Source organism: Crocuta crocuta, unplaced genomic scaffold (assembly GCF_008692635.1).
Source record: "Crocuta crocuta isolate KB4526 unplaced genomic scaffold, BGI_CrCroc_1.0 scaffold6, whole genome shotgun sequence".
Classification (NCBI taxonomy): Eukaryota; Metazoa; Chordata; class Mammalia; order Carnivora; family Hyaenidae; genus Crocuta; species Crocuta crocuta.
The window spans coordinates 2,419,228-2,439,679 of record NW_027531917.1 but is presented as its reverse complement, the minus strand read 5'-3'; the positions used below and the strand labels follow the sequence as shown (position 1 = coordinate 2,439,679).

General features: G+C 36.9%; 1 protein-coding gene across 1 annotated transcript in view; it reads right to left on the bottom strand.

The window, feature by feature from the left end:
- ABI3BP (ABI family member 3 binding protein) overlaps positions 1–20,452 on the bottom strand; it is a 204,694-nt gene that overhangs the window by 109,810 nt on the left and 74,432 nt on the right. The window contains exons 15-21 of the mRNA XM_077774920.1: positions 10,139–10,204; positions 8,927–9,001; positions 8,292–8,366; positions 7,349–7,423; positions 6,396–6,467; positions 5,514–5,588; positions 722–763 (exon numbers count right to left, since the gene is read on the bottom strand). Coding sequence (XP_077631046.1) covers positions 722–763; positions 5,514–5,588; positions 6,396–6,467; positions 7,349–7,423; positions 8,292–8,366; positions 8,927–9,001; positions 10,139–10,204 — 480 coding nt within the window. The remainder of the gene's footprint in view (positions 1–721; positions 764–5,513; positions 5,589–6,395; positions 6,468–7,348; positions 7,424–8,291; positions 8,367–8,926; positions 9,002–10,138; positions 10,205–20,452) is intronic.

Sequence of the window (20,452 nt, the reverse complement as noted above, 5' to 3'; positions counted from 1 at the left end):
TTATCCACATAAGACATTTCTTTTTTATTTAAGAGATTCTTGTGTTTTTTAGACAAAATGAACAAAAATGTACTCCGTTAAGTTTGGAGAGAAAAATGGAAAAAACAAAAGAAGGCATGATTCTCATTTGGAAGGTATGAATGCAATAAAGTAACCAACAGTTTGTGTTATGAAGGAAAATATGGGTTTTGGCTAAGATAGCACCAGTAGAACACAATTTTTGCTCTCTTGAAGAAAAAGAAGCTATAAATTTTGGGGTGAGTTTTTCTATTTCTCTTAATGAATTGCCGAGTGACACATCAGGATATGTAGATCTGGAAAGAGCATAATGCTTTTCAAGAAAATCTGCAAATGTTATAATTTCAAAAGTAAGAAAAACACCTCTAAAAATAAAAACACAAAAAATATCCTCAAATAAAGCCAAGGTCTTCCACTGGAAACAGCCAGGTTAAAACAAGCTTGGGAAATATTACTCAAATATAAGGAGGGACAATACAGAACATGTCAAACCAAAACCAGTATGGCTTTCATGGCTATTTCAGAGGCTCGGCTTAGTTAAAGCATAAAGAGTGTATCTTCTGACAAAAATGGCTGAAATAAAGATCTGAAGGACAATTAAGAAATTTTTAAAAAACCCAAGGCAAGGACAAAGTTCAACATAAAAGGTAATAAGAAAGAGGGTTTTCTTTTTTTTTTCATTCAGTAAAGGAAACTTCATTACCTATTGTTGACTGTGATGGTGGTAGAGTCTGAGGTTCTGGGGCTGCAATAAAACAGGTATTATCAAAGGCCATGCTGAATATAACAATTAAATTAGTAATTAATTAATTAGTAATTAAATGTCCTTTACTGTAAAAGGTGTTCTCTCATGGTGAACAGTCTGGTTCTGTGGTTTATTACAGTAAAGCTCAGTCACCCACATCCTTTCCATGAACCACAATAAAAGAATTGAGAATTCTGATTTTTCTTATTGAGTTTTAGCTATTTTCCCCACCACCCAATATTCTGAAGATTGCTCCTAGTATCTGAGAAGATAGTACTTTAAGGGAAGGTCAAGGTAGCCTCTCTCAGGTTGTTTATAGTGTCCTGTCACCTGACATTTTGTTTTCATGCAGGATAGTCAGTTTCATCCAAGGAAGTGGGAAGAGCCAAAACCTCAACCTATAACCAGGCCTGAGATCTGTTAGTTTTGGATAATTTTCAGGTTGGTTGGATCTGATATTCTTAAAAAAAAAAAAAAAAAAAAGAATTGAACGTATGGTCTAAAAAGGGCCACAAATGTTCATATGGTGTTCCTTATATTTGCTAACACCTATTGCTGGTGAACAAATTGGTTTACGTATGAAATTTAGTCTATTTTGTTTAGCAAATCAAAGAAGTCAAAAGGTTATATTTCATCAGACATTGAAATAATTAAATAACAATATTGTTTAAATATTCTGAAAGATAACAAAGCTTCCAATGTGTTTCAAATTAGCAGTTAGTAAATGATACTTCATGCTGAATACAGTTTGGTTATGATATCTGGACTTATAAAAAGATCACACAGTGGATTTCTTATTCTACAGAACAAAAAGAATTCTTTTCTTTCAGGAAGAAAATTTTAAAAAGGAACCCAATTTTTGAAACTGAAAAAAAGTGAAGATTCTTTGCCTTTTTTTCTTATAATGTTTTTTTTTTTAATTTTTATTTATTTTTGAGAGAGAGAGTGAGAGAGCGAGTGAGTGAGCAGGGTGGAACAGCAAGAGAGGGAAACAGAATCTAAAGCAGGCTTAAGGCTGTGAGCTGTCAGCACATAGCCCAACATGGTACTTGAACCCATGAACCACAAGATCATGACCTGAGCTGAAGTTAGATGCTTAATCGATTGAGCCACCCAGAAACCCCTCTTTGGCTTTTTTCTTATGGAAAGAAATTAATTAATAGGACACCCACCAACCAGCTTAAGAGGACATAAATAACTTTGTTACTTATATTTCTTGTACTACATTTACCAGGAGTTCTCTGTGATATTTCTGGACTAGGGGCTGTGGAAAGGTTTGGGGAAATAAGCAGGGACTCTTTAGCATATAAAAAAAGAAAATATAACAACAAATATTGTAGGTAGAGAATTTTCATTTATTCTGAAAGCAATGAATAGCACAAGATATTATTGAAATGTGGCATCATTCATTAGCGTGACTGTGGCCAAAAAAATTTTTTTGATTTCTCAAGAACTTGTCCAGAAATAGATTACAACAGATAAATGGCAAAGCCAAAATGATGTCTGAGATTGAAATACATATAACATAGCAAAAAGTGTGTGTGTGTGTGTGTGTGTGTGTGTGTGTGTGTGTGTGTAAGAGAGAAAAAGAGAGAGAGGATAGGGGGAGCCTGGATATCTTGGATTCTACAGGAGACAGGGTAAATAGTAAATGTCAATACATTAAATATAACTATCAAAACAAATCCGTATCTGAAAATAGCCAAGAAAAACTCTTGAAATTTTGAGGCTGTAATTCATGCTTTAATTTCTATAAAGTTGCCTTCTAACTTTGAAAAAGTAAGATTTGCTACTTTAGCATCTTTTAGAACTTACAAAGATTAAAGAATGCGGTCTTATGAATTTCATAAAGAAAAATCTGCATTTTTTAGTTCCTGACTGAAACCGAGATCAAATAAGTATGGAGCCCCATCAGTTAAGCTTCCAATTCACCTGTATACAGAAATATTAAAGTCAGGGTTTATTAAAAGCTAATATACCTTCTTAGGCACCTGGGTGGCTCAGTGGGTTAAGCATGGGACATCCCCTCAGGTCATGATCGCAATTAGTGAGTTACAGCCCGGCCTCAGACTCTGTGCTGACAGCTCAGAGCCTGAAGCCTGCTTCAGTTCTTTGTCTCCCTGTCTCTGCCCTTCCCTATTCACACTAAGTCTCTCTCTCAAAAAGAAACATACATTAAAAATAAAGCAAACATATCTTCTGACAAGACTTCCTCTATTTTATAATTTTAAGGTATTATGGATAAAGGTATAAAAATGTTAAGCGGCATGCAAATAACTACACCAGTCACCTCAGCACAAAAGAAAAATACAATGGCTTGGGAATTTGTAGCAAACAATAAGAAAAATTTACAATTCTATCTACAGGTCAGAGAACAGTGTTAAAAAATACCTGTAATTGGAGGTCTCTCCCTTTTTTCCCCCCAGTCCATTAAAAGCTTCAATAGTCAAAGGCCATTACAAATTTAAAGATTAACTATGAAGGAAGCGAGTCTTATTGGTTGAGGCAGACACATTGGGACATGGTAGATGGTGGGATTTTCAAGAAAGCACTGGATTATGCTTATAAAACAAGCCAAACCCAATGTGGCTTTTTACTTGTTAGTTTAACCACAAAGGAAAACCAAAGGAAAAGCAATTCGCATGGAAAGTGAAATGGAAAAATAGCAGAGTGTGAGGAGAGGGGTGGGAAAGGCAATGAATCACTCAAATAAAAAAGCTTTTTGTGGTTTATTTGCTCTCCTGAACCTTGGCTATAAACAGAAATCTTCCACAGAGCTATAATGGTGGCCTGCCCTAAAATAAAAATAAATACATTTTAAAAAGCTAAAACCCAAGCAATCGTTTGCAGAGATCCTGTTGTTACTCTGTGTTGCCTCAGACCACTAGAGGTCAATTTGAGTCTGTGTAACTTTAGGTGCAGAATCTGAAGTGGTTATACTTGATGCTAGGGGGAAAGGTGTGGATATTCCAAAGTGACTAGAAGGTATGAATCAGAGGAATAGAGACTCCTTAGCTTCCAAATAATTGGCCACATTTAAAAAGGAAATGTCAAATTAAGTTTCTTTGTTCAAATAGCTTAGAATGATAGGCATACATCCTCATCCCTTATTTGTGTTGATGAATTTATACTAAACCATTTTTTAGAAATGACTGAAATGAGTAATGTAACTAATCATATATAAACCATTAAGATCATCTGGAGACTTTTTTGCTTTTTTTCAACTTTTATCTTATAATAACAGGAATAATTAGATGGGAGAGAGATGTATTTAAATTTGATGGTCTAAACATCCAATAATGTTTCTCAATCCGCTTGGTAATAGCTATTCAAAATACAGCAAAAACAGTTATTACCTTATTCCAAAGCCCTTTAAGCATGACTTTTACATAGATGTACACTATACCCTTCTCTCATATAGCTGTTGGAGTTCTTTGATTTAAATTGTTCTTGGGGCACCTGGGTGGCTCAGTCAGTTGAGCATCTGACCTTGGGTCAGGTCATGATATTACGGTTTGTGAGTTTGAGCCCTACATGGGGCTTGCTTCTGTCAGCACAGATCCCACTTGGGATCCTCTACTCCACCCCCTCTCTCCCACATAAATAAATAAAATGTTAAAAAAATAAATAGTTAAGGGTCTTGAGTTTCATTAGCTATGTGCTTCTTTCTCTAAGTAACCCCTCTGAGTAAGAGTCCATTTCTCCAACATGGAGACCTCATCCATGGTCACAGTGTCAACTACATATTCCTTTGCCTAATCCCTACTTTTGTTTAGTCTGACACCTATGCCTGGAAATCTCACTGCCTCTTTGAAGGGAGTTATGAGAATTCCTTTTTGAGCAGTTATGTTTTTCTTCCTCACCCATTTTACTGCAAAAAAACAAAAAACCATATATGCTTAAGGAGAAAGTCTCTGGTTTCAACCATATTTTGTAAACATGCATTAATGAAAAATATACTGAATTGGATAGTGAGAAATATATTCTTCCAGGAGCTAAGAGTTTAAAATTTGGATGAAAATGATGAGTAGTGATAAAATTCCTGTATATAAAAGGACACTCATAAGTCAATAATTTCAACTGCTGTATAGATTCTAGATAGAATAAAATGGAGATTTGGTCATTCAATATATCCTGCAATCTATATGCAGAGAATTGTCTCTGTTTTTAATTACATATACAGAATAACCCCTTCCTGCAAAAGAGCCTTCTTTTCTTCAGCAAACTATCATTGTTATCTCCTGAGAAGTAAACAAAAGTCAGTGCTCAGATATAAGCTTCAATTCAGAAAGAAGTCATGGAGCATTAGGAGAGCACAACCCTTTCTGATCTTTTCTGATCTTGCAGCTGGAGAACTGAGAAGCTCTAAAACAAGGGCAGAGTTTTCAGGGGAGGAAAACACTTCTCCCTTTTTAGGCTGAAAGGAGGTTTAGTGTGATCAGAATTCCAGTCAGCTGTGGCACTGGAAACTATTTCATCTTAGACAAGGGAGTCCTCAATCACTCCCATCACTGTACTTCTGTATTTTCTCTGGGTTGGTCATCCACCCAACAGCTCAGAGTGAGTCTGCCATAATATCAGAGGGGCTGGTTATAATGAGATCGTTTCATTGCATTTTTGCACATTTCATGGAAAAATTGTATCAAATAACAAAATAGCAACCAGAAGTTCCTACTCCAAAGAGTGGCATAAAATGATTTTTCAACTCTACTTTTCGGAAAAAAAGAAAAAAAAAGTTCAGGGTAATTACCAGGTTTGGTGTCTATCGCTTCTGGGATGAGAGGAATTTTAGGTTTCAAAGAGATAAAATGTGTTTTACTGGGAGCTGGAAAAGTAAAGAAAATAATCATCAAGTTAATGTTTAGGCAGTTCAGTGTCTAAAGCCACAAAAGAAAAACCTGTGTTTTAAGTAGAATGAACTCCTCATCTTGGAAGGTTTTGGAAGTGTTCCATTGAGAGAATATTTTACAGAACATTGAATGGAAATACAGTGATAAATTTTCATCTGGTTTGAAAAAAAACATTTCAGGAGCATATTTGAACTAACAGAAATAGCACTGCTACAAATATCAACAATAACTACACAAGGAAAATTATTTTAATCCATTATCTTTAAAAAAAATCAGTGGAATCATTTTGCCTCCATACTTGACATTTCTCAGCCATATTCAAGTCTTTAAGCACCAGAAAGAAGGCATGTTTTACGATTAATAATCACTGATAGATATAACGCTATGATCTACAGTAGAAAGAAATTCTAATAACATCATAAAAGAACATTGTTCTTCCTAATGAAGTCTGAAGGTGAACTGAAGGATCTTACTCAAAAAAATGGAGAAATATGTTTAAGACTCTGTTTCAAATGCAACGATTGATGGAAGGTGATGAAACAGCAGTGCTTTACCAGCTTTCCAAGGTACAGGATAATGTCTGAATGCGGATTTCAGGTACATTAACTATGGGGCCAGTTATCCAAAACCATGAAAGCCATGGAGCTGCTGTACTCTATGAAATCATCAGCATTGTCAAAATGATCCAATTAGCACAGTGACTGAGACATTACACAAAAGCTAATGCACTGGATTTTCATGGAAAGATTAAGGAACACATCTAACTACTCAGGACATATTACCCAATGTTGTCCATGTAGGTTCAGGGCTTTTAGGAATTTTAGTTGTAATTGTTCCAGGACTTGTGGTTCTTTCTGGTGATGGAAAGGAAACAAAAATATTAAGATATCCTACAGACAATAAAAAGATATCTCCCAATGAAGAACTGAATGACCCTTTCAAAATCCTGCCATATTTAATGTTAGTGTTTACAAAAGTAGTGAGTACAAGTTTGGGGAAATAATTTTTAAGTTCAGTCATAATAGTAAAGGCTGTAAAAAAAAAAACTGTATGTATACTACCATGGAATAAGCAAAACTTGATTTGTTGGGCATGATTCTGAGTGTATTATTTGACAGTGAAAAATATCACTTCCTGATAAGCTACCTCTACCATGCAAATTCTGTGTTGTGATGTGTTCCCTCCTCCTTCTCCGTCCAAACCCTACACCTATTTTGAAGCTTAAATCCTCATCTCTTTTTCTGAACTTCTGCACAAGTATTGTAGTCTCACAAGTAGATCTCTCATTCTCTGCTGTAGAATTGTTTCATCATAAGCAGTTGGAGAGTCGGAGTCATGGTCCCTCCTCTAAGCCACTGCCCTAGCTCAAGTTGAAAACATAGTAGGCTCCCCAAACACCAACTGTCAGCCTAATAAACACCTAAATATACATGCATACTAAGGAAATGATTATACTAAATATCTTACTCTCTAACACTAACAAGACATTAGGACTTGTTTCTGGGTTTATACCAAAATTCACATGCAAGAAGATCACTGACATAATTTTCAAAGAAGTCTTATTCAAAAATTGCTTGACCTTTGTCATTTTGCATTAATTATCCATCTTCAGTTAATTTCAAATTTTGTGAAGAAACTTTGACCTATAGAATCATATAGCCTCTTTTTGTGATAAAGAGGCAGACATTCTCTACTTGGAATTACATATCCTGAGAAGTTAAAGAGAGTTATTTACCAGGTTTGGGTCTTGGTTTTTTGGGCCTGACGCGTCGTTTAGGTGTAGAAGGGATAGATGTAGTTTGCTGGGGAGCTGAAAGAAGATTTAATATAGCTTTGATAAATAATATTGCACAGGGACCAATCAGGTCACAACTGTAAACTCCTTGAGTACAAAAACTGCTTTTAATTTCTCTGTATCCCCAGAATGCCAGGCACTTTGCTTTATACAGAGAAGGTACTCAATAAATGTGCTGATTGGGCCAAAATGAATTAAGTGTCTGTATGAAAAAACAAAGGTATATTGTTGAGTTAAATATACTGGGAAGTGGGCACTCAAGGGATTTAAGAACACAGGTACAGTTAAGAACTCAAAAGTAAGTTTACCAAGCAAGAGGGGAGAAACACAAATATTTACGATTTTGAGAATGGAAATTCAGAACTTCTTTAATTCTGTAGCTCATTACTAACCTCACCAGGGGTTAATGAAATACATTATTCTAATAACTTTTCATTATAGAATGTAGGCTGTGTTATCTCTCTTACCCATCGTTTCTTATCATGTCCAGAGTTCTAGAATCTACTTGGTGCTCTTTGTATTTAGACTACTTTGAGAAAAGTACTTTGACCAAGTGGTGTCTAATTGTGCTAAGTAGAAGAGAATATATTTTAGAATAATTATCATCTGTAATTCCACTGCTGTTTTCTGGTTGGCAGAGTTGAAAGGATTATAGAAAGGAGATAATTCTTCAAATATATGGACACCAAGATTATTGAGATTCTTTGAGGATTCTCACAAGGCAAAGTATGATAGATAACCTAGTTCTTGGGAGAATTTCATGATAGAGAATAAAGGGGAATATTTACTACTGAAAATATTCTCAAAGTCCAGTGTAATGGATTCTTTTTTGGTCATTTTATCTATTCTTTCAAAGTACACAAATAAAAACATCATTAGTTACCAGGTGTTGTAGGTGGCATTTCAGGACTAGTAAAGATTTCCAGTTTTTGAGGAACAAATGGTGTTTCACTTGGAGCTGAAAATACAAACACCCCACCCACCAAGTAATTCCAGTTAAAAGGAGGTATTTTAAGGGTTTTAACATGCTTTTTAGGTGGTGTTACAAAGCACATGCTACAAATCCATGATTAAGAATGAAAAATGCATATGGTCTTGAAAGCTGGTGGATGGAATAATGATTTAAAGAAGAGAAAAGGTCAGAATGATAATTGTTCATTAGCTGACTCCAGGCAGACTCAATGCATGGAAGAGAGGTGATACAGGCCATAAACACAGGACATGGGATGATATGGATGATAAAGAGTCCATGCAGTTTTCAAAGCTTTTCATTCCTTTAAGAAGGGAAAAAACAATCATCTATTACAGTTCAAAAAAGAGAGGAAGAGAGAGAGAGTGCACCCAAAATGGAACATAAGATGCCTGCATTACAGGAAAAAATATATACATATATTCAGAAATAGGAACAAAATAAATGATTAAATGTGATGGAATGAAATGGTCATTTGGAAGAATGGCATTCACATGGATTTTCTCTTGATGGAAAACAAAGTAGGATTTTTCTGTTAAAAACATTACCCAGTGTTGCCCTTGGCTGTTCAAGAGTTCTAGAAGTTTTAGGTGGGACAGAATCCAGAAATGGATCACTTGTTTCTGTTGGAATAAATGTCAACATTTATAAAAGCAGAAGGCCCCAAGAATAAAATACAAATTCATGAGTAATAAATTATGCCTCATATGGGGAAAAGTATCAAGAACACTTGAACGACTGCTGACCAACATTTTTAAACTAGGGATTCATTAGGAACTGAAGATGAGTTCACTTTTAAAAACATACATACATTAAACGTTAGAAACTCTTATTAAAAAAAAAACAATGTTTCGTATGACAACTTGTCTTCAATTGTTTTCTCTGGTTTCTTACCTTTGTTTAACTGCTAACTGAACACACTCAGCACTCTATTCCATTTTTTCCCTTATTTTCTGCTGCTATTTAAAATTATTTGCTTTTATCATGTCACAAATAATGTGCAGATAAGGCCAAATATACAAAAATATCAGACATATATCTATGTCTAGCAGAGACCACTCATATTAACTTGGAATCTCTCACAGTACCGAGTTTAGTTAAACATTTGCTAAAAGGAACTATTAGACTGAGTTACACTCAATGTATGTGGATTGGTATGTGAATGCCAAACATTAGACCCAACTGAACTTCTATAGACAAATGAATGACATGACTTCTTTAGTGCATGATTTCTCACTTCAGCACTATTGCCTTTTAGGGTTGGATAATTCTTTGTTGTTGGGGGGTGGGGCGGTCCTGTACATTGCAGGGTTTTAGTGGTATCCCTGTCCTCTACCCACGAGAGGTCAGTGCCACCTTCCCCAGTTGTGACAATCAAATGTGTTAGCCATTGCCAAATGCCTCTGGGGGGAGAAGAGAGAAAACTCACCCCCATTTGAAAGCCACTGCTCTACAGAGAAGTCTCTAAGAATCTAAAACCTTTTTAGAGTGATTTTGTTAATACGTTACTCTGGCTTAATGGCATCCAACTCTATCTGCCTCTCCCACATGTGGCAAAGCTTACTACTGATGGATATAAACAAGTAATCGCTCAACAGAGAAATGGGTAGAATTCATCTCCCTGACACTGACTGCCATTTCTCTCCCGGAGAGCCCTAAAGAGTATGCTTTGTCACTCTGTGAAAATTAAAAGCAAGAACGAGGAGCAGTGTTGCCAGAACATCTGGCATCTAAAGAAAGAATTGAGAGGCTAGATATACCTGTATGGGGTTCTGATATTTCAGGCTCATCTGATGTTGTAGGGCTTGAGAAAACATCGTAAGTTGCTTTTAAAAGAAAAGGTAAAACAAAAGAGATGATGTTAATTTTGATTAATTTTAAAAGATTTCATGACATAGTTTAATGCTGGTTAAAACGAAGTTTTATGTAAGTACTAGTGAGTTTGGGCTCTGGGCTATTGGTCTGGTCATTAAGCACGTAAGCAATCACTAAGACTCGCCTCTAGGCTATCCCTGAACTAAAGGCTTTTATACAGTGAGACCTGGCACTGGCCTCAAGAGTGATGTGCACATAGTGCTATATATTTACAGTGAAGTGGTGCCAGCTCTAAATCAAAGAGCTTCAAAGAGTATAAACATAAATGAGTCAGAAGCAATTTGAGGGGAGATTTCCAAAGAAGGAATCAGCAGTCACATTGAAGCTACTTGCACCAAACAGCTTAGTCTTCCTACTTAGTAAAAGTTAACCGTCATGGAATCTTTTTTTTTTTTTTTAATTTTTTTTTAATGTTTTTTATTTATTTCTAAGAGAGAGAGAGAGAGAGAGAGAGACAGCGTAAGCAGGGGAGGGTCAGAGAGAGAGGGAGTCACAGACTGAAACAGGCTCCAGGCTCTGAGCTGGCAGTCAGCACAGAGCCCGACGCGGGGCTCGAACCCACGAACCGCGAGATCATGACCTAAGCGAAAGTCGGACGCTCAACCGACTAAGCCACCCAGGCGCCCCAACCGTCATGGAATCTTATGTTTGAATAGCACTTTTCAGTTTGCCTAGCAGTGTCTCACATACCAGCTTATTTAACCCTCTCAACATCCCTGCAAAACATGTGAGGTAGGCATTATCCCCATTTTCTAGATAATGGGGTGTTATCTTCATTTTCTAGACAATGAAGTTGAGATTCACAGCAGTGAAGCCATCTGCCAGTGGTCCCACATGGGCTCTGTCAAATTCAGTGTATTTTCCATTCTGTTAACAGGACTAAGAAGAGCCTCTTCTTGGACCACTTTGCCTAGAGGTGACTTTTTTTTCTATATTCCTCATGGAGCCACGAGCCCTTCTACAATCTAGGTGGAATTCAGGATAAAGTTTATATTCTACATAAACCAAAGATAGCAGGGTAACCTTCAAAAAAATGTTGAGCTTAATACAGGGATAAATTTCATGTTCACATAAGAGTTGAATCTGCAAGCAAAAAGAGCATCAAAATAAAAATGTTCTCTTTTTCTGCATAAAGAGCTGTCAGTATGGTAACGGGAGGTGAAGAGAAAGCATTAATTGTCATGAGGTAGATGTTACTTTCCTGACCCAGTCAAAATGGCTGTACAGAAATAAATTAAAAAGGAATTCACAGGAAAATTTACTCAGCAAGGTTACTTGTAAGTCAGCGACCATATCATGACTTTGAACCCATACTAGCTGAAGGTGTAAGAAAGATAATATCAGACTGTGTGATACACTCTGATATGCACACAGGGCACTTTATATTGCACCACACACTGAAAAAGCAGGAAAAAGAATTCTATTTGTGAAGGTCAATCTACTACTTTGCAAAATCTTCTAAAACAGAAAGAGCATTGAACTGTGCACATGTTTTAAGAGGCTTTACGTTGCAATACAAAGTTTTCTTTAGCCTAGCTCCAATTTTAAAGAGGCAGATAAGATGACTAACCTTTTAAGGGACAAAAATGCTGGCGGCTGCTGATCTGAGACTTGCTTCAAGCCGATTTCAAGTCACGGATATACCCAAGTCAGCTCTATGCATTACTAAACAAGTTAGGAAAACTTTACCAACTTGTATTTAAACTTCTCACACCAGAAATCATGAGTGAATATCTTGACTTTTTTTTTTTTTTTAATTTTTTTTTTTATTTTTTTTTTTTTTTTTAATTTTTTTTTTTAATGTTTTATTTATTTCTAAGAGAGAGAGACAGCGTGAGCAGGGGAGGGTCAGAGAGAGAGGGAGTCACAGACTGAAACAGGCTCCAGGCTCTGAGCTGGCAGTCAGCACAGAGCCCGACGCGGGGCTCGAACCCACGAACCGCGAGATCATGACCTAAGCGAAAGTCGGACGCTTAACCGACTAAGCCACCCAGGCGCCCCTTGACTTTTAATTATATTGCTGCTAGCTTTTGAAAAATGCTACAACTGTCTTTCTGTTACCCTAAGTCCTACATTTGCCTTCTATCTAGTAACACTGAACCAGCTTTCTTATATTCTGTACTTTTTGTCCCAAGAGTACCCCTTTTCTACTTCTTTTCTATATTGATAATTCCTTTTTATTCTGGAGGCTCCAAGCCATGCTGCCATGTTCCCTCAAGTTATTCCCAGAAAGCACTACCCTGGGGAAGAAAGCCCTCCTTCTGTCATCCTCTGGCCATTGTGCCTCATGTTGAGAAGTCTCCAAATATCACAGACCTCTTGTACCTAAACATTTTCTCAAATATACTCAAGATTAAAATTATACATCTGCCAGCAGACTTTGTCCCTACTATGTCTATTTCTGGAGTTTCTGAGAGTTCAGGAATTAAGAGCAAGAGTGCTATTAACTCACAAACATCACTTGCTGGAAGTTTTATGTTGTTTGGGCAGCTTTGAGTGGCACACCACCACCTTCTTTCACTCATGGATTAAACATGTTTTTTTGGGGCACCCGGGTGGCTCAGTCAGTTAACGATCTGACTTCAGCTCAGGTCATGATCTCATGGCTCTTGAGTTCAAGCCCTGTGTCAGGCTCTGTGCTGTCAGCCCCAGAGCCTGGAGCCTGCCTCAGATTCTGTGTCTCCCTCTCTCTCTAGCTGCCCCTCTCCCACTCATGCTCTGTCTTTCTTTGTCTATCTGCTCCTACCCAGCTCATGCTCTGTCTCTCTCAAAAGTAAATAAGCATTAAAAAAAAATTTAACACACTTTTTTGGTGACTCTCAAATAATAGATATTGGAGGAGAGAACAGTGTCAAAAATGTAGTTCTCTAAAAATCAACTGCTCTTGGGGTGTATGGGTGGCTCAGTTGGTTAAGTGTCTGATTCTTCTTGATTTTGGCTCTGGTCATGATCTCACAATTTGTGAGATCACCCAATATTAGGCTCTGTACTGACAACAGCAGAGCTTGCTTGGGATTCTCTCTCTCTGCCCCTCTACCTTCTCACATTCATGCTCTCTCTCTTTCTCTCTCTCAAAAATAAATTAAACAAAAATCTACAGCTCTTGATTTCTTCACAAAATTCTTGTATATGTATTTCTATACCAGAGTAAAATATGTCAAATGGTTAGATAATTTGGCTTTTAAAAGGCTACTCCAGCTATAAAAGTGATAGATAGCTAAGAGTGAAGAGTAAACTCTTCTGTCTTTTAGACACTCCACATGCTATCATGAATTATTGTTTAGAGGCAAATATTTTTTATCACCAATGTGGAAGAAATGCTCCTATTTGACATTAAGCACTATCTTTAGTCTTGCATTCACAAAACATAAATGAGACCAAAAGTTTCAGAACCAATTTAATACGAGTAAAATGGGTAGTTCAATTCAAAGGTTAGAAAAAGCAATTATTTTCTTTCAAGTAACAGTAATGACTTATCATAACTGAATTTTACTTTTGTAGTTTTCAGAAAAATTATTATGAAATAAGCCACATTAGCATTTGCTCATTTGCTCACAACTTCCTAAAACCACATTGTTAAATTATGTTTTGTTGGGTATACATTTTCATTTATTTTTTAATGTTTATTTTTGAAAGAGAAAGAGAGTGCTTTTGGGCAGAGAGAGGAAGACAGGATCTGAAGCAGGTTCTGTGCTCTCAGTGGAGAGCCCGATGTTGGGTTTAAACTCACAAGCCATGAGATCATAACCTGAGCCGAAGTACGATGCTTAACCATTTGAGCCACCCAGGCACCCCAGTTGTACATTTTTTAAAAAATGATTTTTAAAAGCTGATTAGATGCAAGCTCTATCATAAAAATGTTCTGATATTGCTCTGGAAACATAATGGCACACAGACAAGGCATTTCCAATTATCAAGATTTTATCAATTTATTCTATTCAAATTCCATGAATATTAGTACCTGTGTGAAAGACTTCTCTTTTTAATCAAATTCTTAGATAAAAGGCCTCGTTAGGATAGAAATTGAGTCAGTCATGTTCATGAGGCACTCCAAGGTTTATTTTACCCCAGAGCCTGGTACATGGTGGGGACTCAACAAAATAGAAATAATTATTTCATTAATTAATAGATTTAATAGTTAATCTGCAAGATGGCCATTACAATGAACAAATAACAGTTTGACAGTTGAGTAGTTTATGCTTTTAGTAAGGACACATGAATGAATAAATGAATGGAAAATAAAGGAATAGGCCTCTTTATTTTATGATACACATACTTGTGCAGACAGATCTCTTCCTCTACTATACAATTAATTACCTGCCATATGCTTATGTGGCCATACCTTGCCATGGAAATAGAATCCTAAAGACATATATGAAGAAGCTATGGAAAGATACAAAAGGGCTATCAACAAATAGCTGGATGAGAAAAGCATTTATGGACACCACACACACAGTTCTCAGTACCACTTAAATAAATACATAATACTTTCCTTAGTTGATGGAAAAATAAAATATCTTTCTGCTTGAACTTGAAATTTGTGAAAATAATGCCTACCAGAAAATGCTCCTGAAGCAAAACCAAAGGCTGAGGCTGTAAATCTCTTAGAGGCCACAGTGAATCTGCAAACCATCTGCTACACTTGAATCCTATTTTCCTGCTCTGAAAGCATCAACACCACCACTCACATCAATTTTTTTCTCCTCTCTAGGGCTTAATCTAGTTGGGTGGGCCAGATCTGTGCTCATCAGCACCTCACAGGGAGGAGGTAAGGTCCAAATGTAGATAGAGTTCAATCTCTTTTCAACCACTCTGAGCAAACCACAATTTTCCAACCAGTATACCACTCCTGTGTGTGATCATTCAGTGTTCAGGTCTTCAAATGATTTATATAGCTTAAATGCATATAATAATTTACTGAAGTTCTTCAAAGTACTGAAAATAGTTAGTGATGAATTCCTAAAGGAAGCACTCAAAGTAGATTCTAATGAAAAGACTGAGGCTGATCATTCTCAGTTCTTGACTCTCTTGTCAAGGGAAAGCTTCTAAGGATAACTATTTATTGTTCAAGAGGAAGGAATTATGCCAGAAGAAGGAATCATCTTAATATTAAGTCACAGTACATTTGGAGGGAAAAATCAGTTAGTCTGGATACACTGGAGAAAGAACCGGCAGTAGAGTTTTTTAAGGATGAAAATAAACATGTCGGATCATCTTAGGTTATATATAAAGAAATCATTTTCTTTGTCTGAATTGATCTATAAATCTTTCCTGGTACCGGAGCACCTGAGTGGCTCCATCAGTTAAGCGCTCACCTCTTGGTTTCAGCTCAGGTCATGATCTCACCATGATCTCACTTTCAATCTTTCCTGGTATTAGGGGCAGCTCGGTGACTCAGTTGGTTAAGTATCCAACTTTGTTTCAGATCATGAGCTCATGGTTCGTGAGTTCAAGCTCCATATTGGGCTGTCAGTGCAGAGCCTGCCTGGGATCCTTACTCTCTCCCTCCTTCTCTGCCCTTTCCCCACTTTGTTCTCCCCCTCTCAAAAATAAGTAAATAAACTTAAAACAATCTTTTCTGGGGCACCTGGGTGGCTCCATCAGTTAAGCATCTGACTCTTGGTATTGGCTCAGATCATGAGCTCAGTTTGTGAGTTCAATCCCTGAGTCGGGCTCTGGGATAACAGCATGGAGCCTGCTTGGGTTTTTCCTCTCTACCTCTCCTTCTGCCCCTCTTCTATTCATGCTCTCAAAATAAATAAACTTTAAAAAATTTAAAAAAAATTTTCCTGGTACTAAGTAATGGTCTTTTTAAGTGGATGATCAACTAAGTTAAGGAGGCTTAACACTGATGACACTATGAAGCCAGAAACAAAAAGATGATTTCCATCTTCCCCCTCCAATGATATAAGGGCTTGAGAAATGATGCATGTGCCCCAGCAGTGGGATGGTGCATATACAACATTTATGCTGCCTCTCCCCCACCTTTGATGCTCATGGAAAACAGGGCAAGTTAGTTATGCACTATTTTACTCCCTGGGCCTAGGAAGGGTCTCAGGCCCAGTTTATAGCAAGATTCATGTTGCTGCTATAACTCAACAGTGCAATTGTGTGATACATCCCTGCCCGGGATGAATAAGACATCAGACCATTCCATAAGGGTAATGCCTCTTTAAATAACAGTGCACATACCCTTTACATTCTTTTAAAAAATGTTTAAAGAAGTAAAATGAAGACCCAAGAATCATTTGGTAAGCTTATGTGCAAGCTTAGAGTATTTTTATTTTCTCTCTTCCTTCTTCCTTCCTTTTTTTAGTCATCTGTTATTGTATTACTACTACTACTATTATAATTGAGTGTCTGCAGCAATTCAGGAAGTTTGGGATGGGCAGTGTGGTAGGAAGGGGATGCATTCAATCCAAGAGTCCATTGTATTACGGAAGGGATGACAGGGTACCTCTCATGTACTGTGAGTTAGATTTAGTGACTTACATTTTACTTTTTTAAAAAAAATTTTAACATTTCTATTTATTATTGAGAGACAGAGTCAGAGCATGAGCATGGAAGGGCAGGGAGAGGAGGAGACAGATGATCTGAAGGAGTCACCAGGCTGAGCTGTCAGCACAGAGTCTGATGCGGGGCTTGAACTCATGCACTGTGAGATCATGACCTGAGCTGAAGTCTGACGCTTAACTGACTGAACCACCCAGGCGTCCCTTATACCTTTTTTTTTTAACACACATTATTTCTAAGACATAATACCCAAAGAAAAAATTTTTATTTCCATTTTATAGATGAGGAAACTGAGGCTCTCAGAGGTTAAATCACTTGTCTAAAGTCACATAACCACTACATAGTTAAGTTGGTTATTAACCCAGCTCTGTCTCTCTGCATAGGTCACAGATTAGTGATCACAATCACAATAAGAATGAATGTCAGACACTGGCCAGTCTTTCTCACAGACCACTTAATGTAATTAAAAATCTAGAAGACACCTAATCCTAGTAACATTTACTCTGTTGGGAAGCTGTTCAAGAAAAAGTTTTAAAGTAAACTGTATGACATTATTTCACTCTTAACATGGAGTGGTTTGATAGAGAGAAGCTTTGGAAAGAAATGAATGAGGATCTAGTTTTTGCTCCTCTCTTCATTCAGGGGCAAGCCTCTCACTTGTCTCCTTAAAAGAAAATGGTAAATCTCTTAATTCCAGGGACTTCTGGAGGATCAATAGGATGGTATACATACAACCCTTTGAATCTCTTAATAGAAAACTGCTGTGTAAATTCAAAATTATATTATTTCAATGAAGAGGTAATTCAACAAGTACATGCACATACGTGCAAATGCACAATTCTTTGCGGGGGGGGGCAGTGTAAGGTACACTACTCTTCTAGAAGTCATTCTATAGTAACACAGAAATGATAGTCAACTGGCCACTTTTCAATAGAACCTAAGACCAATTCTGTCACATTATCAGAAACATTTTCTTTGCTGAATGATTGTTATAAGCACTTAAGTATTTTAAAAATGTGGTCAACTTTTTAAAAATATAGAATTTATTTTAGAGTATACATTCTGGTATATAATTATAGAGCAGACTTCTATCATCTCCTTTCTAAACTTTAAGAAAAATTAGGTTTGCCAAGGGAATAAAAGAATCAATCCCACTTCAACATACTTTAGAGAAGGTCTAATACAAAATACAATGCTAAATATGAGATTTAAAAAATGCAGTATTAAGGTTAGGGCAAATAGGCTAAAAGTGGGAAAGAATATATTTGATGACTACACTTTTGAGATTTTCTGGGATATTCTAAATTCCAAATACCCTAGTTCACTCTTTCATAAACTATTGAATTGACCTAGGGATTTCAATAATCAGCATGCAAATTAGAATTTCCATACAGCTTTTTTATATTCCAAATACAGACATCTTTTTGAGAGCAGGCATTCTGATCATTTGATACAAAACATGAAGTAAATATGGAAAACAAATCCAGTACAGGTTGAAGCAAAATTAATTCTACAAAAGGTTCTGATAAGGTCACACTTAATGGTTGTTTAAGAGAAAAGCAGCCCCTGGCTCCCTAATTTTAACATGTTAGGGAGATGCCACGCACAACACTTATATAAGAGATAGAAGCATTGTGTACATTATTAGAAACAAGACATACTTAGTCACCCACTTTGAGAAGTCAATCTTATATTGACTTGAGACCTCTCATCCTACAATGACTACATTTGATGATTCTTATCTACACATGTGAAATATTAGAGATTAGTGATAACACACTGCTTCTCAAACTTTACATTCATACCAATTCCCTGGAGACCTTGTTTAAAAAGCAGATCCTGATTCAGTAGATTTGGAGTAGAGCCCAAATCTGCCTTTTTAACAATTTTCCCAGGGATGCCAATGCTGCTGCTTCAAGGAGCATATGAAGTAGCAGAAATATAAAATTTAAATGTTGTGAGGGGAGGCTCACAAGTTTCTAGGGCCAATGCTCATGCCTGAAATCATTACCTACTGAACTGTCACAGCCATGACAAGCCCCAACACTTCATCCAGAGGGGATTGGCAGCCAAAGTTGGAAGTTCTTTGGCAGCAGTGAGGTAACTGAATAATGTAAGCTCTTCCTGCTGCATTAGCCACTACTTATACTCCATCAGAGCAAGGCCAGAATATTCCTTTCTGGAATTAAAGGCAAAAGGAACCTTTCCCTTATTAAGATCTTTAATCTCATCTCTCTTTGACTCTTTGTAACCCTACAATCCTCCCTTACCAACATATTCTCCTCACTCCCCAAAGCTTGGGCATTTATATATATTTCATGTCCTCGGCATTAAAATTTCATAAATGGTTTCCTTGAGGTTTGGTCAGTTCATTCTTGAATAATCATAGACACCAAAAAACTACAGGCTGCTCGAGGGAAATGTAGGTGATTTTATGCCCCCAAGGTAAATAACACAAAAGCTAAGACATGAAAGGGACGGAAGTGTTTATCTAGTTGAGTTGGCCCTAGTTTGGTTTGGGAGCCATAATCCTCATGAAGGACATGGGATCCAGGCCGGGCAGGCCACAAGGCAGGAGATAAACCACCACAGAGGTCCACGGACTAGCTGTTGCTCCATAATCACAGTGCAGTTGTGCCTGTGGGATGGCTCCAAATGAAACTCTACACCAAACGCAGGTGACCTGGAATGCTAAAGATATTTTTGCACCCACATTAAGTAATTGCATTAGAGTTTCAGGGTCAGTGATTAGGGGAACAAAGCCCTAGTAAGACCCAATTTGAAACTTCTCTGGATTCAAAGACAACCATCACCAACTTTCAAGCATTTTCCCACTTGAGAAAACTAGTGGAGACTATAATAGACATGCTTACTTCATGTGATGCCATCCTTTTATCTTTTGCTAAAATCTGAGCCTAATGCATGTAACAGAGAAGGGATAATTTAACATCTATGCCTCTGAAGGCTCATTCTCATGCTTTCTCAAAACAGTACTCTGCTGGAATCCTTTGGAAATACCACAAAATGTCAGTGTACTTAACTTCATTGCATGAGCTTCAACGACATTATATACTATGTTATATGTATTCAAATCACAACTAGGAGATGTACAACAATTAAGTACAAACAAATAAAACAAAAATCATGGACGTAATCACACCAAGTGGTTTCTGAGGGTTTCGCATTAATTCTCACATGCTGACTATTCTCTTTAGCTGCTAGACCCCTAACAAAGACAAGATGTATAGGAAATAACTTTTTAATTAAGAAAATCTGTTATTGTTTTTAAACAGGAAGCTGTCTCCCTCATCAGTTTTAGTGGTGGGACATAGAATTCTCAGGAAAAAAGCCAATTGTCACCATTTATAAAAGAACAAACTAAGACTCAGGAAAGTAGAAATAAGAGCTAAAGTATACTGTTAATGGGAAAGCCAGAACTGGAATCAAGGTCCATTATTAATGCCAAGCCCTGTGGTCTTTCCTCTTTATCACAATAACCTTACAGATTTTAGGACTTAGCAAGGACCTGCACATAGTGAGCTCTCAAATGTTCACTGAATATTCTTGTTGGATAAAAAGCAAATATCCATCTGCAAGGGAAACATTAAGCTGATACACATCAGAATCAGACCCAAGATATCTTATTTTTGTTACTGTTCTCAATGTCACTAGAGGTCTCTAGAAAA